This window comes from Seriola lalandi, unplaced genomic scaffold (genome assembly GCF_002814215.2).
Source record: "Seriola lalandi dorsalis isolate HSWRI2012SDOR001 ecotype SW California unplaced genomic scaffold, Sedor1 jcf7180002054440, whole genome shotgun sequence".
Taxonomy (NCBI): Eukaryota; Metazoa; Chordata; class Actinopteri; order Carangiformes; family Carangidae; genus Seriola; species Seriola lalandi.
This window is the reverse complement of record NW_019524993.1, coordinates 140,702-166,448: the sequence shown is the minus strand read 5'-3', so window position 1 is coordinate 166,448 and position 25,747 is coordinate 140,702. Positions and strand designations below refer to the sequence as shown.

Genomic DNA, 25,747 nt, shown 5'->3' with positions numbered 1-25,747 from the left:
TCTGTGTGAGCTTGTAGGCCTTTGTGTTTTCCTCTGTAAATAGTTTGAATTCCACTGCTTTCTGAAGTCATGCTGTCATGTTAAGCTCAGTGTCTGGTTTATCTTCCGCTGAAAAACACAGATGTAGACAGATATGTTGCAGAGCATTATTCATAGCCAGAATTTAACAATGTTGTATACAAGCCCAAATAACACAGAGTAACGCTGACTCTGTTGAACTGCTGTGAGGATATTAAATACGACTAACTACGACTAACCCACTTTGTTTTCAACCTTGACATGGAGCTGGTTGGTTTGGCCCTCACAGGAGCCTCAGGGGGCTGTTTTGTCAAGTCAGGATGGTGGTGGGTGTTTGTTGAAAGCAAGTCATGTAAACTCATGCCTGGAGGTTGTTCCTGGTCACTTCAGGATTAGCTGGACTGAAAGAGCTACATGCAACAAACCCTGAGCCTGGTGTGACACAAATGAGTTAGCCCGTTCTAAAGCCATACTCACTTTCATTTTATATAATGAAAATCTTTTGTAGAAACAATATGTGCCTTTTTCTATAATCCCGGTGCAACATCTGAACTTTTAGATTAGTGGGATTGCAGTTGGGGAAGTTGTTTACATTTCTAACAACTTCTCTTTGTCACAACTACTCTTTTTATTTGGGATTGACCTAAAAGCTGCAGCCATAAATTCTTCATTACAAATATATAATAATAATGAGATATAAAATGATATTGTGATTATTGTTTGATTCACCTTTTTAAGTATTTTTGTAAGATTATCTCCGGCCTGAGCAGCCTACACTGTTTGACTGACAGTATGGGATACTGGCTTACAGTCAATCTGATATCATGCAAGATCATTTAAGTCTGAAAACTAAATTGTTTTTTAAGAGAGTATCATAATATACACTTGTGAGCATTCTCACTTTCTGACTAAAAATTCTTCTCCTCTCCATCTTCGGACCTGTTTTCTCCAGAGTTTCCGGCTCTTGCAGTTAAACAGTCAAACGTGTGGTGGTGATACAGTATGCTGCTGTAGCTCTGACTGAAACTCAACAGGTAAAAGAGCAGCACAATAACTGTGATTTCACACATCTTCTCCACTGTAGTGTGGCAATTCTTATGTTTCTCCATCAGCTGAAAAATTTGTTAAATACAGTGATGTTGTTATGACACTTCCTCAGTGCAATTATAATATGTGCAATCATAATGGCTGTTGTTGTTCAGAAGACACTAACCTTTTCTTTCACCATGTTTGAGTCATCATGTCTGATGAAATTGTATTGTCGTATGGTCATGACAGGCTCTGCAGTCATAAAGGAAAGTTATCTGACCTGTATTCCATAAGTAATTGTGAATGTGAGAGAAAAAAAAATCAAGGCCTTTAAAGCTTTTGAAAATAGACATAAATTGACGCGGGTCATTGGGTGCTCTTTAGCCTTGAGGTTAAAGAATGGTGTTGGTTGAACTTCATGATCAATTTTGAGCCTGTAGTTTGTGTTGCTGTTGAACTGCATTGTGTAATATTTAGTGAACCTTAACCTAATTAACCCTAATATGAATAATGACGTATGTAGATGTAATGGGATGGTATTTTGGAGATGTTAGTGGTTTCAGTTCATACAGTATATTCATACGAGAACATTTTCAGAAAGGAAGTTTTAGTAACATAGATGTGATGATCAAGCTTGATAAGTCAGAAAACCTAAATGCATAAAAGTTACATCACAATATTGCAGTATTTAAAATTCCATGTAATATCTACCACGTATCATAATATATTTATATTTGAGGGTTGAAAAAAGATAATTATATATCAGCCAGTATTATTTTTTAACATGAGAACATAACATAAACAATCCTTTATGATAAGGGTCCCTTAAATGTGATAATTTGTGAATAGTGACCATAGCAGGACATTTTGCATTTGGATAATAAACTTGTCAATACTCTGACAATTTATCATCTGGGCTCTAATAATGATATTGTCACTATGTGAATATTTTGCATATCTTGTGTCCCTCTTGTTTGGCAAAAGCACTAACATTAATTAATGTGTGACCTAAATGTGAATGAATTATAACTTAATTATCCATATCCATCCACGTGTTGAGTAATTTATCAGTTACAATCAGTAAAAACTAAGTAATTTATCAACTGCAACTACAAAAAATTATTTTTGTGACTTGATTATTTATTAATATTGAGTTAAGTTGTGTTATATCACACACTAATTCTTGCATTAGAATAATGAATACATTAAATATGCATTAATTAAGCATGAATGGTATACTCATATTATAAAGAGTATTATTTTAGGTTTTAATGTTATCCCTTTGTAGTGGTTGGGGACAAATAAGATAATATGTGATGACATTTTACAGAGATTCAGATTAAGATTTTTGCCACAGTGTTGTAAGGTTGTTGATGTAATTTCCTGCATTGTTAATTCTCAGTTCTTCATTTGAGTGTAGATAATGCTGTTTTATTTTCTAATTTTCTCCACATTATCTCACGAGAGACGCAAACGCTTAAAAGACTTGCCCCCTGATCTGTGTTGCTATGGAGTCCCTGGCAGCCTTCATGTAGGCTTGGCTGTAAACATTTCAGGGTTGTTGTACATGGGTTGCTGCAGGTGCCAGCCTTTTCACTGTTTTTTTTCCTTCTATGCTTGGATTAATCTCCAAATGTACTAACAAGGTAAGCCTAATCTTATCTCCCCTATCACTTTTTGTTCACCAATTTCAATAAATCCACCTTGTGTATTTCTGTTGCCTGACTTTTTCAACATAAGTAGGTTATTCTATTGCTTCATTTTTTGCTTGACAGGATTCCACATGACAATACCTCTAACCTGCTGGGCAAGTTGAAGTACAGAAAAGGGTCTGGGAGCACAGTAAACAAGACAGGGAGAGGGAGGGAGGTAGGTGGAGTGGAGGAGGGGGACAGAAGGGGAGTTAAATCAGTCACTCAGCCAAAAAACCAGTGCCACGCCCCAGGTGCCAGGGCTAGTAAGAGCAAGCAGCAGGAATGTGAGGGAAATGAATGGGAGTGTAAGTCCTGCCATTCACATGGTGAGTGCTTTCTTTTTTCACCTTTAGCCTGCACTACTTACCATATAAACATATCACAAGGTATGGTGAGGGTCTAAAGAGCAAAAGTATTTAACTGTTGGCTCCAAAAGTATCTAACTTTGTACAAAACTTCTGACGTGAAACATGGATTTTAAATGTATGTGGTTTGTTACTTATCCTTCTGTTTACATTGGACGTGAGTGGGAACTAAATTTGTGAAACAGTTAATGAGGGTGGCCACTTTTCAGTTGACTTTATATTTTTATCAAAATTGTATTAATAGCAAGAGTAGACCTAATCAAAACTAACCACATGAGCATGTTCTTTGTCAGTGTGAATATTTTTGGTCAAGCTTTAATCTGTTATTATGCTGATCACAGACGGACAGAAAATGAAAGGTTTTCCTCGGTGGTCAGTGGTCTGCAACAACATGACTGCAGTCTTAAGTTAAAATCAAAACATCACGTGGTGTGTGAGTCAGTATGGTTTATTTCACAGCTAACGAGGCTGATCTTTTTTTTTTTTTTTTTTTTTTTAATGTTCTCCTGAGTGAAAGGGACAGTGTTTTGTCACGTGTAAATAAAGAATACCACTCTGTCTGCTTATGAGGAAACAAATATGCAGCAAAATAAGAATTTTTTCAGTTTTTAAAAACGTCAAGGGACTGTGGAAACACTTTGAACAGGCCAGCCAGTGATTCGAGACCACTGCTCTGAGAGAAGAGTACATATTTTCTGTCTGTGCGGTTGGCAATCTGTTTACTGGAAGGGCTGCTCAGTCAGAGCACATGTTGCTGCATGTGCAGTCAGTCAGTGAGCCCCAAGGAGACTGTAGAGTTAAAGTGTAAATGCAGGGGCAGAGAAAGTGTTTTTGTGGAGGTGGTGGAGGGCGTTTGTGTGCATATGCATGCATGTGTGTCTGTGATTTTGTTTGGAGAACTTTGCAAATAACCAGCAAAACCACACTAGAATCCTGTGTGTATGTGTGGTTCAGTGTGAGTTATATGAGTTTGCTGAGCCCAGATTTAAGCTCCCTTTCTGGGAACCAGCATTCCCTGCTCTTCTAAAGCGAGCTGTAAGAGACTGGAGGGCTTTGGGAATGAAGAGGCATGGGCTGGTTTCAGTATGTCCCAGGTTTGTCTATTGTACACAGCGAGTGGTAACAATGGGAGGGTTAAGTATCTGATATACACACCGAACCCTGGGACTCAGCTGCAAGTAATTAAAGCTGGCAGTTGGCAGAGAAGAGAGTCAGGCGACTGTAATGGCCGCTCTAAGTTCATACCATAATATTTGGATGATGAATCAGGCTGCTAGTAAAAGTGTTGTCATGCTGTTGACCCAAGGCTTTCTCCCCTCACCATGTCCTGTTGGCCCTGAGGGAGGCACAGAAAAGAGAGAAAAAGGCTTTGTACAACCCTGCTGCCTGTTTGTAATGAGATCTGCTGTTTATATGGTATGCTACAGCTTTTGCTTTGACCTCATTAGTTTCGTCATTTTGTACTTTTTTTTCCATCTGGTTTGTTCCTCCTAAAGGTGTACTCAGAGCGCTGGGTTACCATGTTAGCTTTAATGAAATGGATCATGAGAGAGGACATCTACAGGCAGTGGATGTTAAGTTTGATATAATTTTACTGCACTCTCCAAGATATCGTAGTAATCTATAAAGAGGAAGCTTGGGTATTAGCCTTCCAGCTCCTTGTTTAAGGAAGGTATTCTAAGGTAAAAATGTTCATCACATTTTCCAGGAGTACTAAAAGATGTCTTGTTTTGTCCGACCAATGGTCCAAAACTCAGAAATACTGAAATTATAAACATTTAAAACAATGAAAACCAGCAAATCCTCACAATGGAGAAGCTGGAACCAGAGAAATTGTGGGAAAAAATTAAACACCTAATCCAGTATCAAAATAGTTGCCAATTAATTTTCAGTTAATCAACCAATTTTTACAGCTCTAGTCACAAACCTTAAAGGGGAACTCCACCAGTTTTACACATCAAAGTCAGTTAACAGATCTTGGGAAGTGCTACTGCACATGTGAATAAAGTTATATGCAAAGCCTTCTGTGGCTCCAGAGGGAGCTGCATGAAAGCTGATGAACTGCCTGAAGTGATGTCACTTGAGTCTGTGTTGTTTGGGGCTGAAGACTTTTGTTTGAAAATGAAAAAAAATGGACGTGTGGCGTTAGACAGAGGTGAACTTACCAGACTCTGTAGCCTGCTCATCATCTTCTTCTTGAGATGGGTCACTACATTAGTCTCTACTCTCATAACACTTCCAAAACTCTGATTGAACTGTTGGTGGTTGTGCTGCATTGTGGGTAATGTAGGTGACCAGTTTTGACAAGGATGAAGAATGTGTGGAATACAAAGGATGATATCTCTGGCTCTGCTCCATCGATTTTGATCCTTTTATTTTTTTATTTTCCATCAGTTCAAAATCGATGACCTACTTTTTTAAGACTGTGGCACAGCAGAAGGTTATTGTCATTTTAAACAATGAAGATGGATCTTTTGAATGAAGTTTAATAGTCCTGATAAAAATCATGATCGTAAACAAGGTCACTTCACATTTATTCCCACTCTGATGTCACTTTTTTGATTCTTCTTGGTTTTCAGTCTATCAACAAGCTAACCATGCGTCAAGCTTTTTCTCTAAATCAATGCCACCATCTTGGTTAGAACAGGCCATAGTGTTGCATGATTCTTGCATATATGCATGTTTATGTATGTATATGAGTTGGACAGCAAAACAGAGGTGGAAACCCTTTTGGCATCTGAACTAAGTCCAGAATCACCATGCATTGTTCCCATAGACAAAGATCTGTCACATTTGCTGAGTGTTTCCTTGCCAACCGGGTTGCAGCCATGTTCTTACAATTGTGTAAGAGTTGTGATTGTCGTACAATAATGTGTAACACCGCGATTACAACATAAACATGAAATTGAATCACAGAAATCGTTTTTTCTAAAGAAAATGTGACGCAAAGTAAGAAGGAATGATGTACATATGCATTTGAATCATGAATCACATTTCACTACAGAAAACTGTTGAATTCTTGTCAATATGTCAACTTATTATCCCCCCCTCCTCTTTCAATAGAATCAGTGTATGACCTTCTTCCCAGAGAGCTGCAGTTGCCTTCCTCCAGTCAGCAGAACCCAAAAGCCATGAGTCAAAAGAGCGGTGGAGAGGCAGGGCCTCCCCCTTCAGCTTCTCTAGCATCAGGTAGGATCCTATTCCTCTTATCCTTATTTCTCCTCTGCGAGCAAGACCGATCATGCCCCACCCCAAAAAACAAACCTATGTAACAGTCTGTACCTGTAGGCAAACAAACACCTGCATAAGACAGGAAATCCAGTCAGACAACCAGCCTGCTGCTCTGTGATCCTCACGTTAGTCCAAAAAGACAACAGCAGAAGGAACTGTATGTCATTGGAGTTGAGTCAGCTGAACACGTCTGCTATCTGTACCTGCTTGTACACCATGAAATATGGGGATGAAAAGATTGTAGTGATCTACTATATGTTTTTGTCTCTTGTAGCAACTAAACTTTGAAATGTAGGTCATGTACAGCAGGTTCAGACAGTATTTAGAACCCTCTGGCATTTTCCATTTTTTAATGTTGTATTACTGACTTAATGTTTGTAATGTAATATTAATTCATGGTTTAAACCGAATATAGTTCCTCGTAATGATGCAAGAGCCTGGCAGAGCTTATTATTTCACCGTTTTGCATGCTCAGCACAAAGTACTTGGTTGTGGTTGTTTTAACAGCTTTGTCGCTTTTTTAAAAACAATTGGGAAGCTTTGAGTGGCTGTAATCACCTTTCTGACCATTTTGCACTTCCAAGGTGGCGCTGTTGTTCACAGGAGAAGGTCATTTGGGCAGAGAAGTCCAGAAATTAGATGTACTGTTAATGACTAATTACTGCACAGTTGAAAGTGTGGCCAGTTTTATTGGGTGATAAGCCTGTTGACCTCTCCACATGTTTTTTTTTAACAACATCTTGATCTCCATGCTTGCAGTGCTTGCAGTGCTTACACTTGCAACTTTTAAAACATTTTGGTTTAGTTCATTCTAGATGAACCACAGATGTCTGGCTGGGTGTGTGATGATTAGACAGAATTTCATTTAAACAGACCAATTACTAGTCATTGGGAAAAGTTATGTGTTTCACAAAAGTGCTCAGAAACTCCAAGCTCACTGTGTGTCCCCTGAGATTTGATTGAAAGTTTGTCTGGGGACATGCACCATTAAAGCAGAGTATCTACTGGCCTGACTTTATGGTGGGTTTTACTTCATTGTCTAATCCTACTGGCCAAGTGTGTCAAAGCAGGTTAATACAGCCACAAATACAACAGTAAACTGGATGTCATCTGCCATTAAAAACCGCAACAAATGAAATAGATGCCCCCCAACCTTCTGATGATGTCTACAAATCACATGCCACTGCTTAAAAAAATCAATGTATGTAGTCCAAACTAATCAATAATGGACTGAAATGTGTTTTAATGTATAACATATATTTGGCCTTTTTTTCCCCCAGTGACTCTAAGCGTTAATACTTTCAAAGACATTGGATAGGTTGTTTTCATGCAGCAGAGAGACAAGACAAGGGCAGTCAGGCAGGATGGACCATCTTTCAGTATTTATTCATATTTATGGGTTGCAGTAATATGTGATTTTATATATATATATATATATGTCTATGTGTTGTAATACTTGCTCAAAGTGACACTACCTCCATAAGTTGTATGTGCCTCTTTTTCTTTCCGTCTGTGTGTTTTGCAAACTAATGAGTCACCAAACAATCCTGAATGTCAACAGCAGTCTAACTCCTTTTTTTTTTTTTTTTTTTTTTTTTTTTTTTTTTTTACAATCTGCAAACGTAACCACACTTTTCTCCACTCTTCATCTAGTTCATTGTAACTATTTGAAAGCTTTACAATTACAGTGTATGTCAGCATGCTGGAGCAACACTTATTGACAAACAAAATACCCTGTGTTTTTTTTTTTTTTCAATCTGAGTAAATTTTCACTGTTCAGCTCTTATTGCTCATTCGCTGTCTCATTTTTATATTCCAGGAAATTCCCTCTGAAGCAGGGAGTGTCTGCATATAAAATGGTCTGCAGTTCTCTGCTTCATAGGTCAGAAGCTTGTTTATTTTGTCTCTGTGGCTACGTTCAGTCCCAACCAAATGAACTTTTGTAGCAAAAAAAAAAAACAAAAAAAAAAACAACAAAATCGAAAATAAAAGCTCCAATAATTGGCATGCATCTTATTGTGCATATGACTGTTTTGAACTTCCCTCTTTATTTCATCATTTTGGCACATTTTTCATTCAGTTGAATATGAACAAAATGTTAGTAATAATGATACATTTATACAATTATTCTGTTTTTTTAATTGTTAATTTATTTACACGCATTTTTACTCTTATCTCTTATCTTTTTACTCTTACTCTCAGTTTTTTAGATAAGGGGGACTGCTCACCTCTCATCTCTTCTTTGGCCCCATTTTAGTCATACTTACACTACATTCACAAATCTTCAGATATCACATATAAACATATATAATCCCATGAAAAGGGGGGAAGATATATAAAAAAAAAAAATACAAAAAAAAAAGAAAAGCAAAAATAAACAATCATGAACAGATTTGCTGCTTAAATGGGACTGCTAGCCAACACTGGTTGAGATGCCTTTATTCACTGTCTAATTATTTGCACTGTAGATGCCATGTCCTCCTCTATGACCATGGAAGGCCCCCGCAGTGCTTTTTCCACCTCTTCCAGCTCCACCATGCATTCCAGTACTTCAGCCAGTGACCAGAACCCAGTTCACAGCAACAATGTTGACCCAGAGGACACCAGGAATAGCAGAGCGGTACCAGAGGTTGTCGGAGCAGAAAGTGGGAATGGTAACGGCAGCAGTGGCGTTAACTGCAGGGGCAGCAGTGAGCTAGGTGGAGGAAGAGGTGCGACATCCCAGGAGGCCCAGCCACATCACCAAATGACCCCGTCTAAGCGCCGCACCGTGCTGAACATCTCTCCACCACCACAAGACTTGTTTGATGATAGCCTTATGTCCTGCCAGGAAGAAACATCTCTGGACTCAGAGCAGAGTAACAGCATCTGGATGGACGACTCTCTTTCCAACTTTAGTATCATGAGCACTGTTTCTTACAATGACAACACAGAGGTACCACGAAAGTCCCGCAAACGTACCCCTCGCCAGAGGCCTGGCCCCAAGTCTGTGCGTGCAGAGGAAGCCAGCATGGACGTGTTTGATGCAGACAGTGCCAAAGGCCCACACTTTGTCCTGTCACAACTAGGCCCTGACAGCAAGACGGGACCAAAAGGAAGGTTTGTGTAACCTGTAGATGTATTTAGCTTAAAGTAATTGACCTGTTTGATGTAACATGTCCATGTCTACATCTCACGAGTTTGTCAAAGGGGTCTATGGTCAAGTACAGATGGGTGAAGGATTAAAGGAAAAAACAACTTTAGGTGTCTTAGTAAAATATGAAGCCACCACCAGCTTCCAGGACAAAGTCTCTGAAGCTCTGCTGGAGGGATGGACACCATTATTCCAAAAGATAGTCTAGAGCTGCAACGATTAGTCAATAAACAGAAAATAAATCAGCAACTAATTCCATAAATGATTAATCGTGTCAGTCATTTTTCAATGCAAAAGTGCCAAATATTCTCTGGTTCCAGCTTCTCAGATGTGAGGATTTGTTGTTTTTCTTTGTCATATATATAACAGTCAACTATATATCTTTAGCTTGTTAATCGATAATGAAAATAATCAGCACTATGCTGCACTATGATGTTACCTCATTTAGCATTTTCATGGTGGTGGTGTTACACTTTGCTCTACAAATATGATTACAATCAGATCTGGTGACTGCAAAAGGTGGAGTGTATGATTCTCTTCATATCAAATATACATATATATATATATATATATATATATATATATATATATATAAACCATTCAGTGAACCCTTGTGCTTTTTTTTCCATTCATTCAGGTTTTTCCTGTAATTTGACTCCAGTTAGTGAGTCCTTTACTCAGTACTTAACTAACTTTTTTTCATTTAATATTTTAACATTGGTAGTTGCATCAATGAGCTTTTAAGTTTCTTACTCGGTGTATATTTTTATTACCATTGTCTTTAGTGTCCTTCGGGATAATCTCATACAGCACTCATCGTGATTGTCGAGAGGTATTATTGGGAAATAACACCTTGACACACACCAACAGATGGAAATCTTTAACAAACTACTCTGGCTCTAAATTTCCCACCACACTTTGACTGAAGAAGAGCGGTTAGATCAGAGGGGAGGGAGGGGCAGGATACTGAAGTACAAACAATGGTCAGCCACAGTGAATCACAGAGCCTCTCTCAAAGACCTAGGATAAGCAGAGCAGATTAAATAAACAGATAACTCTGAACGCTTTAAGAGCTGCAGATAGAATATGCTTGGTTGATGGAGGGCCTCTTAACCCTGCATTGCTCAGTGCACCATGGTAACTTCAGAGCTTTTTCACTGTTGCGGCTATGAGAGCAATTTTACTGCAGCAGGCCCCAGAACAATTTTCAGCTAGATATATAAACAGATATTTAATATTGACAGGGGTCATGTTGTGTCTTCCCTTCCCCTGAGTTGAATTCTGAACCTAAAGTTTGTGTCAGTAGTTGTATGGATTATCCTTTTGAATACAAGAGTGAGGATAGGGTCGTAATCTGTCAAAGTTACAGACATACTTTTTAATTCACCACATTGCAGGAAGATGCCGGCTAGGTTACATGTAGTGTAATGTCAGAAATGATAGAAGATGTTAGAGTTAAAAGGGATCTGCTTATGTCTCTGTCAAACTGGTCTTTGTTGCAGCTCTGATGATCCTCAGACAGCCAACCAGAAGGGAGGAACTCTTTCAATGCAATACCCACAGAAGAGTGAGGGGAAGGAGCTGAAGATCCTTGTCCAGCCTGAGACTCAGCACCGAGCCCGCTATCTGACTGAAGGCAGCAGAGGGTCAGTGAAGGACCGCACTCAGCAGGGCTTCCCTACTGTAAAGGTGACTGTTAAACCCCTGACACAGCCTCTATAATGAACTATGTCGTCAATGTTTCAGCTTTTCTGCTAGGCGTTTAACTTCACCTTCAACTTTTGCTTAAGGTTATGTTATCCAGTTTTTGTTTTACATCTGCCCTGCATTATGGCTTCCTATCATATTTATAGTTTATTTTAGTATATGCTATATATGTGGAGAGAGGAGTACCACTGTAAAACTGTTGTGGCCGAAAGGTTAAGACTGGATTTGGGGCTGTAACTGTAAGTGTAGCAGAGACTCAGCAGCAGAAGACAGTTGGGTAGGAGCAAGAACAAAGACATTGTCTTGCATTTGATCATCAATTTGGCCAGTTGCTGATCTGGAGTAGAATGTGGGCACAAACCCTGTGAGTTCTGCTGCATCAGATACTGGCTTGTTTGTACTGTCGGGGCTCAGGAGGAACACTTGAATCCGGATGCAGAACCAGGCAAAGAAGTCAGCAACAGAAGGTTACAGCAGAAGATAAGAAACACGAGCAGGCTTTTAGGAGGCTGACTAGATGGCACAAGAATGTGGATTTAAGATAGGCTAATACACAAACCAACAGTACTGGATGAAGGTATTGTAAATGGGCAGGACATATGAGACATGATTGCTTGATGAGAAGAAAACAAAATGCACTCGGGGAACACACTGAGGGCATCTGCTGGACAGGTAGGGAGATACATTTGTAAATCTGCAAAATGAGAAAGGTGTAGAGACACAGGAGCAAGTTCAGCTACAGGATAGTATAGAAAATGCTCTGGTCCCTATAAAGCAAATTTTGAAAAACTGTGGTTCATTGAAAAAAAAAAAGAACTGTCAGCCAGAATGTATCATATTCAGACGGTTTCAGTGAGCCGACGTCTTTTAATTCCATGTCTTTTTTCACTTGCACAGCTGGAGGGGGTGAACGAGCCAGTGGTTTTGCAGGTATTTGTGGGCAACGATACTGGGCGTGTGAAGCCTCATGGATTTTACCAAGCCTGCAGGGTGACAGGCCGCAACACCACAGCCTGCAAGGAGGTGGACATTGATGGCACAACTGTCATTGAGGTGTCCATTGATCCAAGCACCAACATGACACTAGCGTATGTACTTTTCTTGAGCTCGAGAATGGGTAGTTTGTGTGATAATTTAAAATGTGATAAACCACAAACAGAGCCCCTTTTTCAGTGTTGCTTTTATGTGACTAGTTCACAGATTATTCTAATCAATTGCTTAGTAAAGCAATTGCATAATAGACCCATGTGAGCTGGAAGGTAGATTGAAATGTTTATACTTGTGTATTACATGTTGTAAAGAGCTGATAGTTCAGCAAATAAATTTGTGTTTGTTTTTTTTTTCTCTGTGCAGGGTGGACTGTGTTGGGATCTTGAAGCTCCGTAATACTGATGTCGAAGCTCGTATTGGTGTCGCTGGATCCAAAAAGAAGAGCACACGCGCTCGGCTGGTGTTTCGGGTCAACATTCCTCGTTCAGATGGATCAGTGCTGACACTACAAACTCCCTCATCTCCAATCCTGTGCAGTATGTCAGCCTCCTTGTGTTTGTCTCTTTGAAATAATTATTATATTAATGCATATACTGGTTGAACCATTGAACAATAAGGTATTAGATTGCAGATATTTCAAAGAAATAGATTCTATGGATTGTTGCGTTAATTAGCGTGTATTGTTTCACTATATGAAACCAGTTGCACTAAAATACAGAGCTTGAAATAGGTTAAACAAACAGTTGACCTGTAACCTACTTAGTTAATAATTACCATTTATTCTGTAAACTGAGGTATTTTCTTCTTCTGTTTTAACAGGAGAAGCCCTGTTTTTTAAAGTTTAGTTTAGCCTGAGGTCGGGAGACTGGTGTCCTTTGATGTCAGCATTTGGAGACAATGTGTAAAGATTCCTTCAGACCCGAGTGTTATTTAATAATGCGTACAGTATGAGGGTGTGGCTGGTTTCATAAACAGGAAAGACGCTTAGGGCCATAAGAAAAGTTTCTGTGTAAGTGGATTTGGGAGAGACAGGGGAGAAAGAGAAGGAAAGGACGAAACAATAGGGGTGTGTGGACCTCTATTGTTTACAGAGAGCCAGCATGCAATCCAGGGAAATATCTTTCCGCAAAATGAAAAAAATAGTAATCCCCCTTGGCATCTGTGTGTGTGTGTGTGTGTGAGAGAGAGAGAGAGAGAGAGTACTGAAAAAAGGGAAAAAGTGAAATGTGTTAGAGGAAAGGGGGAGTGGTCTTGAGCGTCAGCATATTTAAAGCCTCTTCGTCCATTTTGAAGGCCTGCGAGGAATATCCAACTATTCATGTATATATTTTTTTTGTAAGTCAATGCCGCCCTGATCATACAAGCCATGTTAAGCAATGGTCTTGAGCTGCAATGGGGGTGTTATTTGTTTCATAAGTAACAAATAAGTTGGTGTGAAAATGAGTGTTTTCATCAGTTAAATCCAGTAAAAAAAAAAAAAAAGAAAAAAAGATGAACATAGGGTAACAGATTCCAACATCAAAGAACATCTCTTTAGCATTTGCAATGGTCTGATAGCTGCTAATGACAGATTCATGACTTCATGTATTCATGCATGTATGCATTGACGCTACAGCTATACACTGACTATAGAGTGTCCAAGAAAATCATTGTATCATGTTGAAGTGTTGTTGACAGACACTGTGAACGCCAAAAAAGCTTTTAACTAAATGCCCAATCATGTAAAAAGCATCTATGATAACTTTCCTCACTTCTTAGGGCTCAGCATAGTTAGTTTTTAACAATAATATCTGTATCTGAAAAAATCAGTAATACGCCACCCTGGGTGATGAAATGCATTGAGGAATAATCAACATCTTATTTTAATTTTTCCCTTCATTGTTTCAATCATGGGGAGCATTTCTTTGGGCTGTCCTCCTTGAAATAGGATTTAAATTACTGTTGTGTCTTCTTAGAGCAGCAAACAACTTTTGTTAGTGACTCTAAATCTTGTGAAAATCATTGATCTGCTTCTTCAAAAAAACAATAAAAGAAACAAAAAAAACGTCCTGGTAGCTGACTGGTTAAGGCGCATATACCTGATAACTGCAAAGATCTTTCTTCTCTCTGACTGTCTCTTTGCAGTGCCTTCCAATTAAGGTGAAAATGCCAAAAATAATCATGGTGTTTTTATCTGGTCTGTTTGCAGCCCAGCCTGCAGGGGTGCCTGAAATCCTGAAGAAATCACTACACAGTAGCTCAGTGAGGGGAGGAGAAGAAGTCTTCATCATTGGCAAAAACTTTCTTAAAGACACCAAAGTCATATTTCATGAGAATGTTTCTGGTAAGAAATCAGTCTTTTTCAAATATTCTTGGCCAATGACATTTTAAGTTAATCCCTTTTTAATGTGGTGCTCTCCAACCAAACGCTATATCTTCTCTCCAGATGAGAAATCGTGGAAAGCAGAGGCTGAAATTGACATGGAGCTGTTTCACCAGGTAAAATGTGAATGTGAATGTTGTGTATTGCAACAAATGATTAATGCCAATTACTAATGAGCTGAGTAGATAGAAGCAGCCGTTCCAGATTTGTATTGGACTTGTAATCATGTAATCATCTTAAATGGTTCAAAGGTTTGAGTAGTCTCATTGTTTTCTGACCTAATTACACTCAGTCTCTGAGCATGTACTGAGTGTGTCTCAACAGTCTAGTTTAAACCTTTTCCCTTATAAACAAAATAAGTAGATGAATTCATAAATCTGCAGTTGGTAGAAAAGCATCTTTTGTTTTTATTGAAGCTACACTGAAAACAAATGTTTTGTTTACATGGTATGTATCTTGAAGGCCTAACAAGTATGTTGAATTTTGTAACTCAAAAATCATGCATCAAAACATGCACTGTTGAAGTTGGCCAGTGTTATTCATAACTGAATGCTGAGTAATCACATTTACATTACAACCTACTGCAATCACAGAAATGAGCAACACTGTGTTCATGGTGTGTTGATAAAGCATGAGACACAAACATATTGATGACCTGCTCAATCAAATGTTGTTCCACACTGTAGGAAGTGGTCAAAAACATTAGTGTAATATTTTTTCATCTAATTAAATAATTAACAGTTAAACTTCTTTAACTGTAAGTTTATTAATTTTTTACTCACTCTTTGACTCTGATTAGATAAGTGCTGATAGACATACTGCTGTCCCACTGTTGCATTTTTTTCTTGTTTGCTGACATAATTTTTCATATGATCATCCCAAAGAATCACTTGATAGTGAAGGTGCCTCCGTACCAGAATCAGGCCATCACCTCTGCAGTGTGTGTGGGAATCTATGTGGTGACGAATGCTGGGAGATCCCATGATGTCCAGCCTTTTACCTACACTCAAGATCCAGGTTGTTATCTGTTCATTTCAGTTAATCTATGAAATTACAATATGTTTCAAAAGCGCAATACACAGCCCATTTCCAAACACATCCACATTCAAGACCTTTGAAAGATATGACCAACCAAGTAACTGTGTAAATGGACTGTGTCATCTACAGTCTTTTACACCACATGACTGTCATGTAAGGATATTTCTGAAGATTTTTTTTTCCTGTATTGTTGACTCTGGAATCTGTTGATGTTTGTGTTGCAGCAAAACAAGATGTCCCAGTGAAGAAAGAGATGCCTTCTCCAGTGAAGACTTGTACTTTTGATGAACAAATTAAAGGTTATTTTCCTTTTGTGCGCAATTCAGAAGAAAAAATATTTATACAAATGAGTTGAGTTCTGGAGTCTCCCATCAGGCTTTGTGTGCCTTGCATTTGACAGCTGTTTATTTCCTTATACATTGTATACACACACTGTACAGTGAGCTTTTAGCTTACAATGGCTAAAAACAGCTGGAAAAAATAAAACATTTTAAGAATAATATTTAATATTATTTAATATTTATTTGTTTAATGTATAATAATAAGTCCTTTGCTCTTGTTCCTACAGTTCTAGATGGTGCCTTGATGCCCTCTATGCTGCCTTTAGTGAAGAGAGAGGATGTCACTCCGATGGAGGTGACCAGCAACCTCCAGTCCTCTGGAGTATTTAAGGTGATGTATTGATCCATTACCTCAGTAAAGGCCTCATTAATAACTTTTACGTTGTGAAAACAATTTAACTGGGTTGGATTGATTTGATATTTCAAATTACATAAACCTTCAGAAAAATTAACTTCATGCTTAGTGTCCTTAAGTGGAGTGTTCTTGTACATATAGGTTTAACAATTGAAAATGCCGCAGTAGGTTTGCAAGTTTTGCAAAGACAGATATAAAGCACCTTTTATTTTGTGTTTCCAACAGACTGGTGACCTGTGTCCAGCCCAGCAGAACCCAGACATGACTGCAGGACATCTAAATAAAAACAGACCATTCTCCAACAACCTGTCTCAGCCTGCAAGTGACCCTGACAAAAGCCAGGCTCCTGTTTTTACCAACACTGAACCCTTAAGCACCATCCAGAAACAGGACATTGCTGCCACCAGTTCATTCTCTGTCCCTGCAGACTCCCTTCTCCAGCAAGGCTCACAGCAGTTCCTCCTGGAGCCCAGAGAAGGCCTCAGGCAGGAGAGGCCAGGCAGTGGCTCTGGAGCTGTTGGGAGGCTGTGTGGTGAACCCGCACCCCAGCAGCAGCAGCTGCCGCTGTTCCCTCCAGATGAAGTGGCTCAGCTGGAGGAGGCAGTGAGACAGCTAAAAGCCAAGGGGTTCTGTAGCTTACCACTGCAATCTGACAACTCAATGGCCAAACAGCAGCAGCAACACATCCAGCACCAACAACAGATCCAAAAACAGCAAATTCAGCAGCAACAACAGCAACAGATGCAGCAACAACAGCTTCAACAGCAACAGCAGCAGCAGCAGCAGCAGCAGCAGCAGCAGCAGCAGCACAACAACAGGTGTTGGAGAATTTACAGCAGCAGCTTTTCCAGTCACAGATTCAGATGCAGTGCGGCATGTTTCAGGATGCATCCCAGGGCAAGAATGCAGAACAGCAAGGCTCATCACAAGGAGTGGTGCCAAACCAGGGATCTCTCTTCCAGCAGGCCCAACAGCAGCAGCAACAACAGCAACAGCAGCAACAAGCAGCTCTCTTTCAGCAGGCAAATGACCTACTTTCTATTCAGACCAACTTCCTTCAGCAGACACCCTCTCACCCTTCACCTCCCATGTTCCACAATCCAAGCTCTTTGGCTGAGACACAAGATCCACAGGGAGCTCTTTTTCAGAAAGCGTCTCAGGAGCAGGTCCAGGCCGCTCTCTTCCAAAACACCATGACAGTACTACAGTCTCCAGAGCAACAACCCTCAACCCCTGGACTTTTCCTCCCCCAGACCTCCCTGCCCACTCAGCTTACAACCAGCAGCTCTCAGCAACAGCAGCAGCAACAACAACAACAACAACAACAACAGCAACAACAACAACAACAACAACAACAGCAGCAGCAGCAGCAACTGGCCTTCCTCAGTGCTCTGCAACCCCCTGCCCCTGAACCACAATCTGTATTTCAGGCTCAGACTCAGCTCTCCCCGATCCAGCAGAGAAGTCCAATGGAGCAGCAGCAGCCCTCCCAGCCTCAGCCCCACACACAGCCAACCCAACAGGCTTCCCTGTTTCAAAACATCTCCCCACATCCATCTGCAAACACACTCTCTCCAGGCCAGCAGCAGCAACAGCAGGCTGGCCTGCTGTTTTGCAACAATACCCTTTCCACACCAGACCAGGCCTCCAGCCTTCTGTTCAGCAGCCAGGGCCAGATGCCTCCTTTGACCAGCAGCAGTCTAGTTCCTCAAGAGCCCCAAAACCCCTCTCTGCTCTTTTCCCAAGCCAGTATGGTGACAGTAACCCAGCAGGATCGCTCTGAGCCCATGGCATTAGGGAACCCCAACGACCCAAGACAGCAAGTCATGTTTCAGGGGCAACAGCCTATGCAGCTGGGCAGCAGCTCAAACAACCGGCAGGAGCAGCCTGTAGGTCTCTTCATGCCTCAGTCCAATATGGCTTCTCTGCAGGGGGGACTAGCTCAAGAGCTCACGCAGTCAGCCATATTTGCCTCACAGAACGGTGTGGCAAACCTACAGACGACCACCTCATCCCCCGTTCAACAGCCAGGAACTCTCTTTCAAACTGCTGTGAGTGGGAGCATCAGTCAACCCAGCCAGCCCCAACAACCTGGCCTGTTCCTTTTTGGGATTCAGAATGGTAAGAAATTGATAGCCTAGGTGTACGTCCTTGAAACTGTTGAGATTACAGTGAAATTTGACGGGTGGCCAAAAGCATCATTCCAAAGTAACACTAACAATTCTGCTCAATGTATAAGTAGACACTATTTGTGAAAATGTTGGCCATATCAACTTAAAAGGTGATGTCATTGTTGTGTTTACAGCTTGTTTCTGCTGCCTCCAAGTGGCCAAAAATCAGTTAATTTAGTTTCATGTGACTCAGAAAAGATAAGAGAGTTAGGAAATGAGAAAGTAGATAGGGAACCTTTAAATCCTCTCTCAGAAACTGAATTGTTGCAGTGATTCACAAATTTCACAATTCATTTATCAATTCATTGTCCAATAAAATGTAAAGTTCCTCATCTATTTATAAGTTTTTCAAAGGCTTTTTAGGTCGTCTATGAATGTGGTAAGAATTCATGACAATTAATATTCATGCTTCAGAAGAATCATATCACTATATGACAATATTATGATATCTAGACTATTCATAGACTATTCATTGTCCAAACTGATGACTGAAACACACGCAATCCATATTTTGTGTTGTGTAAACTTATAAAATCACAAAGCAACCAGGCACATCAAACTCATTAACTGAAACTAAATAAATATCCCTCCTTTCACCACATCACCCCCGTCCTCCAGCAGCTCTACTGGCTCCCAGTCAAATTCCGTATCACGTTCAAAATCCTTCTTTATACATTCAAAGCCATTCACAACCTCGCCCCCCCCCCCTATCTGGTTGATCTCCTCCGCATTACCACCTCCTCTCGTTCCCTCAGGTCTTCCTCCTCCCTTTACCTCTCTATGCCATCTGCCCGCCTCAGCACCATGGGGAGCAGAGCTTTCAGCCGCTCTGCTCCCCAACTCTGGAACTCTCTCCCACCAGACATCCGTAACATTGTTTCTTTACCCCAGTTCAAATCAAGACTCAAAACTCATCTGTTTCAATCTGCATATTCGCCGTAATTTCATTGTTTTCTTTTTAACTGTCTGTTGTTTTTATTATTTTTATTGTGTTTTTAATCTTCTGTAAAGTGTCCTTGAGTGCTGTGAAAGGTGCTGCCAAATAAAAGGTATTATTATTATTATTATTATTTTGACTTATCTGTTCCCTCCTCACAGGATGTGGCCAGTTGATGAACACACCTGGAAACACGCTGTCGGATCAGATAATAGCCATCAGCCAGTCTGGTCAGAACCAAAGAGAGAGTGGCGCACACATCCAGTCCCTGCTCAGCCAGTCCCTGTCTCAGTCTGGGACTGTGCAGAACAGCATGTCTGCCTCGCAGAACATGGAGAAGATCGATGACCTGCTGGTCAGTCTGCAGGAGTCCGGCAGCAACTTAACTCGTTCATACTAACCTTCATAAAGGTTCACGGATTTGTCTTTTATTTTTTACTGATAATATTTGGAATAATTGTAAAAAGTCAAAGTGTTGTCTATTGAAAATTCCATGCAGGTAAACGTTAATGAATTAGCCTGAGAGAAAATTAGCATTATGAGCTTATATCTGGTCACCAAATGTTTTTCTGCCAACCCATCATTTGAAACTGAGGAATTATTAGGAAAGAACTAGCTAAACATTTCTGCTGGCCTTTGCTGAGCCAGTCTCTTCCCAAAAAGACATAGCAGTATAGTAAGTGACATAAATGTTAATGTTTATAAAGACAAACTGGAGAAATGGATATCCAGATAGTGAACTAGGAATTGGGTGTGGGGTTTTTTGGCTGAGCGGGTTGACCAAGAAAAGCAAATGTCTCTTACTAACTTAATGACTGACTGACTTCCCATTGTTTAAACAAACATGTGAAAATTGAGGTGGACTCCAGATGAGAACAACAATGAGAAAAATTGTCATTACTGTCCGATGAGAGAGCTGGAATTTGGCCCTTTTCTCCAGCTTTCCCTCTAGAGGACAGTAACTTGCCAGACTGGGAATTCATTTAACTTGTGAAGTTTTGTTTATATCTGTAAGTAGATTGTCAGTGATCTGCACAATCTTCTGGTTTTTTCTATAGTGTTGTCAAAAAGTGTTTAGTGGTTTCCACTATATAGTGCTCCCTTCAATACTTTTTTTGTAATGTTTTTGTAGTATGGAGGGTGGAGTATGCGGTATGGCAGGAAAGTTTGGACAGACTGTGGTATGAATGATTAGATACGTCAAAGAAGTCGAAGGTAACCGCTGTTGACATGGTTTGAAATGATTTTCGCAACAGTGCAGAAAGTGTAGTGAAAGAAGGTCAGAGGGATAGAGAGAAGGCAGGGAATTGTAAGTAACAAGTAGAAGACTGCAGGCTACAGAAATAAATAGAAACATTTTACTACACTAATCTGGTGTGTAGTCGAAAACAGGTGTCTATCACGTATGTGGGTGCTTATTATTTCAATGTTGTAGCAGCTAGTTTGCGCCTGATATGAATAAATTCACTCTAGCTGTCTGCACACGGTGCACACAGTGACTTAGGTTTTCGTTAATGGGATGAAATTGCACTCAGCAGGTTCATAAGTAACGTAATGTAGTAATTTTTGCTATCTACGAAAAACCTGGCTAACTTAAGTCTAGACTTGTTTAGGCCTGTTTGGTACAGTAATACCTATAAAAGAATATTTGTAGTTCAGTGAGCAGCTGTCAGTGTGGCAGTGTAGTGAAGATGGTCACCTCCAGCTGTGAAACATATCTTTCTATATTAGATACTTTGCCATCTCCATGATGCAAACATGTGTTCAGGCTAACATTTAGTCTATTCATCAAAACCAAACTGTGTTGGGTTGCTACTTTTTACAACAGATTCTCATTTTCATGCATTACAAAGAGATTCATCTTTTTAAGAAAGTGTGACAGTAGAAATATACAAACACAAATACTGGCTGAGATTTTCTTTTTTACATGTATATTCAGCACTTTATCGTGCTGTTCTTTGTGACCACTGAACTCATCCAGGGTACAGAACAGTCCCGCAAGAGGTGGCTTTTTTATGACAGCCACCTCTTCCTCATTGTTTACAGTGAAGAATACACATTTTTAGAAATGCACTTGGATCAGAAATGATTGTCATTTCTGTCCTGTGTTTGCCTGGCAACATCTTTGTAGTCAAGCAGACTTGCAAAAATATCTCAACTAGAATTTCTTTTAAGCCAGTATCAGCGCATCTCATCGCCAGCCAGGTTACAACTACTACTTTTCATTCCCCAAACCTAATGCATTATTTATTCCTGATAACCAGCTTAAAAATCTGGACAAATGAGGAAAAATGTGGATCAAGACATTTTTATTCAAATATTGTAATTTTAGTGGACATATAACTCTTATTTACACAACTACAGTAGCAAGAGTAGAATGTAATATAGTATATTAATATAATATTTGTCATAAGGGTTAGATCATTATGTGTTTCAGTGTCATTTTGATGGCATCATTCTGCGTCAGGCACGCATGAACTGGAATAGTATTCTTAAACCAGCTAGAAATGAGCCTTTCACCAGTTTTATTAATGTGATGGGTTTAGTAAATGTTGAGGAGAAGCAATAGTTTGTTGGCTACAACTGCACAATATATATCTCATCTGGGTTAAGGTATTAACATGCAGGAATAGAGCCCATTTACATGTTTTCTTGTAAATGCAAACTGTAAATGTCTACAGATTTAATTCTCCTCTGCAGTTGGCCAGTGGCCTCAGGACCAAAGTTTGACTCGAATCTTGCTTTGCATAGATCCTGATGACAGGCCAGTTTTATGGCTCACAAGCTTTTCTTTTCTTTTTTTTTTTTTTCCTACTTGCAATTTTACTTTTTTAGAAAAACATAGACAATTTTTTTTCCTCCTAAATATACAGATGTCATTGTTAGGCACAATGTCCTGCTGTCACACTTTTCTTTCTGTTTGTTTGTTGTGTTGTTTTGGAAAAAAAACAAAAAAAAAAACATGTCATGGTTAGTTTTACTGTAAGTGTATGCATGAACAAGGGGCTGGTCTCTGATGATGACAGAATTAGCTCAGTTTAATGCCTTGTCTTGTTTTCTCTGTACAGTTTGTTAGAAATACATAAACACAGTTACATTTTATACACTTTGAAATCAGAAACAGCTGTTGTTTTATGATGGAGATTATGTAAACTTGACTAATGTGATTTATGGAACTACAGTGTGTGTGTCTGAGCAGTCTGAGTGGTATTTAAAGGGACCCTACTCCTGAAGGAACGTGACTTTGGAGCAAAGAGCTATCTGTGATTGGCTTTCTTCATCTTGTGAAATAGAAGAACTAAGATTTCCAGTGTTGAGTATTTATGATTTTATTTGTTTTTGTTTTTGTTTTACAAAGTTTTTATCGGTGTAGTTCCTGCGCCTCTTTTTGGAGAAGCATATCTAATTTATTTGTGTGTTGGTTATTATCTAAATTGTTTCCCGTAATCATAGTTGTGTTCAGATCTTTCATTTTCTAACTGTACTGATGACAGCAGGATGACTCTGAATAATATATACATTCCTGTGCACAGTTACTCCTTTGTGACTTAGATGAATTAATATACACCTTAATGTACATATCATGTGTTTAAGGCTTGTAATTGGACAGCTGGTGCTGTAGTCCTTTATGACCACAGCAGGGAAAAATGGCACCAAACTTTTAACTGCTTTTACTGTCAAAATAATAAAAAAAAAATCCTTTAAAGTAGGACCAACAAATTTCAGTATTCTTACCATGAATATAGTACTGAATGTAATTATACAGCATGGCTGTAATGTCTCACTTACATCCCGAATGTTCTTTTATACACATATTGGGGAAGTAATCATTTTTTTGGAATTACAGTTTCCTCATTTGTGTATTTATAATGTAACTGGAGATCACAAATATATAAGAGTGTTACTCTTTATACTGTCATTACTAATTGTATGGAAAAGAGGGGGATTGTTGAAAAAGTTCTCATTTTTTTCAAGATGCTACAAACTCTTAAGTTTCTCTGTTTCATGCAATAGAACAAGATGCGGCTTTCTTTTAACATTACCAGTTAATTAAAAATCAACAAACTGAGTTTGCTATTTTAGATGTTTAAACAGTTCATTTTTTCCTAAAATGTCACTTTGGACACTAGTTTATGCTGTACATGTGCCCTGAGGAGATGTTGTAGTATCAACCAGATTGATGATTGATGATTGATTTACCATTCTTGTCTGTTTAACAAGTTGCAGGCCCCACCCGCGATGATTAGTTCTCATTAACTAGAATGTTTTAAGCCATAAGATTTTAAGTGTGCTTTAAGTACTCGACAACAGTGACCAGATAAATGTGGTTGTGGTTGATAAATGTGTTGTGCAATTTCTGTCATGCATCTAACTTGTTTGTACTGAAGTATCCATTGCATTTATGTCATACAATGTAGATGCAGACAATTTTTCTCTGAAACTGCTATGCAGCTAATATACTGTAAATGTAGATCTGTTAGTTTTTGAATATATATTTTTCTATATAGCCTCTCCTGTTTTCAACATAAAGGAGATACCAAAATAGATGTTCTTTCTATTATTTATGTTGCTTGCTGAAACATTTTCTGATGCTTTGAGTGCTGCCTGAAACTGCTTTTAAACCTTTTACTCAGTTAAAATCCAAATTTCTCTTCTCAGCAGCCATCTTTTTTTTGTTTTTGCTTTTTTTGGTGAGACAAGGGTCACTAATTGTTTGTCAGTCTTCTTTATTCCATTCTTGCTTGTAGGGTTCATGTGGAGGTTTGTGTTATATCCAGGCTTACTGTTTACTAGTGCAGGGGTTCCTAGTCTTTCTGATTTCTGTCAGGGCCTCTGAGTTACCAGATGTCATATCATTCTCACATATCTTATTCAGACCAGTAAACATCAATGCATGCTAGATTTGTTTGCCTTGTAATTTAGAAATGGTGTGAATGACAAATTCTACAAAACATCAATATTCAGTGTCATTCGTCTCTAAATTTGTTCTTATGTTATCTAATATTGCTGTGTTAAGTCTAATATTATCAATTTCCAATACCATATACTTACTCCACACCTCTGTAACATCTTAAATCTGTTCACTCTGAACACAAGAGAACCACTCTACTAGTAAACAGCTTTTGTTTAGTCCTGGAAGTAGCAAGGGGGAAATTTTTTCCTTTTTGTTTCTAACTATGTGAACAATTGTCAAATAACCCCCCTTGGGAGAAAACACCTTTCTATATATTTGGCTTTTGTTCGGACATTTTTATTCTCTTGCAAATAATTTTTTGTAAACTTGCTGCTATCTATATTAAACATATATACTTTAAATGTTAAGCCTTTGAGCTTTTATTTCATGTTTTGTTGTAAGCTACTGCATAAGAACACTTGACTGCAGGCTGATGATCTTCAACTAACAAACAAAGAGAAAATACAGATACTTCATTACAGCTTGTCTATAGCTCTTTATTTCTTAAAGCAAATACCAAACATTGATTAAACACATGAAGGGGCAGTTCAGCTATCTGTAAAAGTGTTTAACCCATTGACCTTTCTTGTTTTTAAAGCCTCCAAAGCTGTAGGTCGACAAATATCTGCCTTTGGAAAGATTTACGCAAAACATTTAAAAGTCATACCTGTAGTGTTTTTACTTAATTGGATGTCTGTCTTTCTGTGTTCTATGTGTCTTGCTGAGGCTGTTACTGGCTTTACTAATTGACTTTATTTAAGAAAAAAAAAAAAAAAAAAAAGCATGACCCTAAGTCTGAAAGCAAATGATGACAATTATGTGCCAACTGCTGTGCCTACGATTCCTCTTATACAACTTACTATTGGCTACAGAACAGATCCTGTTGAACACTTCTGTTCAGGCACTCAGTTTATTTACGCACTGATTGTCCTCCTGATAGATTATGGTACATAAGTGTGTCATTACAGACTAAATGTAGATCTTTGCAAAATTAAAGGCTAAAATCAAATAAAACATCTAAGCTCCTTTTACATGAGGCTGCAGTTTAGCAATGTGGTTGTATGTGGAAGTGTTTATTGATTTAAAGCAAGCCAGTGTCAGTCAGTCATCAATCTGTCTTTTTAACTCGTTTATCTTTGATTATTACTATGTCAGGTCAAAATTTCTTGCCAACACATTGTGTCAAAAACTTTTGGTCAGTACTGTGTGAATTTTACTCTGATTAATTATTATTAGGGATGAATTATGATGACCCCCTGACCTTTCTTATAGTGCCACCATCAGGATGAACATTCAACATTACATGTTGTTCCCCAATAGTAGCCTATAATATCAAAAAGGGCCTGTTGTTTTAATGGCTATAGTGAACAGTATAGCCTTTGTGGTCCAACAGCAGTGAGTCTTGAATAGTCAGTTCTGTTG

At 39.0% G+C, this 25,747-nt stretch overlaps 1 protein-coding gene across 1 annotated transcript; it reads left to right on the top strand.

Annotated features, from left to right (window-relative positions):
• The first annotated feature begins 2,986 nt into the window (after positions 1 to 2,986).
• On the top strand, positions 2,987 to 24,687 carry nfat5b (nuclear factor of activated T cells 5b). The gene is given in 14 exon segments (XM_023410846.2): positions 2,987 to 3,067; positions 6,170 to 6,295; positions 8,806 to 9,436; positions 10,973 to 11,159; positions 12,075 to 12,265; positions 12,531 to 12,703; positions 14,356 to 14,490; positions 14,593 to 14,645; positions 15,414 to 15,546; positions 15,792 to 15,866; positions 16,136 to 16,239; positions 16,489 to 17,070; positions 17,073 to 18,384; positions 19,533 to 24,687. Coding segments are annotated over 13 exon segments (3,873 nt in total). The 5' UTR covers positions 2,987 to 3,067; positions 6,170 to 6,237; the 3' UTR covers positions 19,772 to 24,687.
• Positions 24,688 to 25,747: the final 1,060 nt, after the last annotated feature.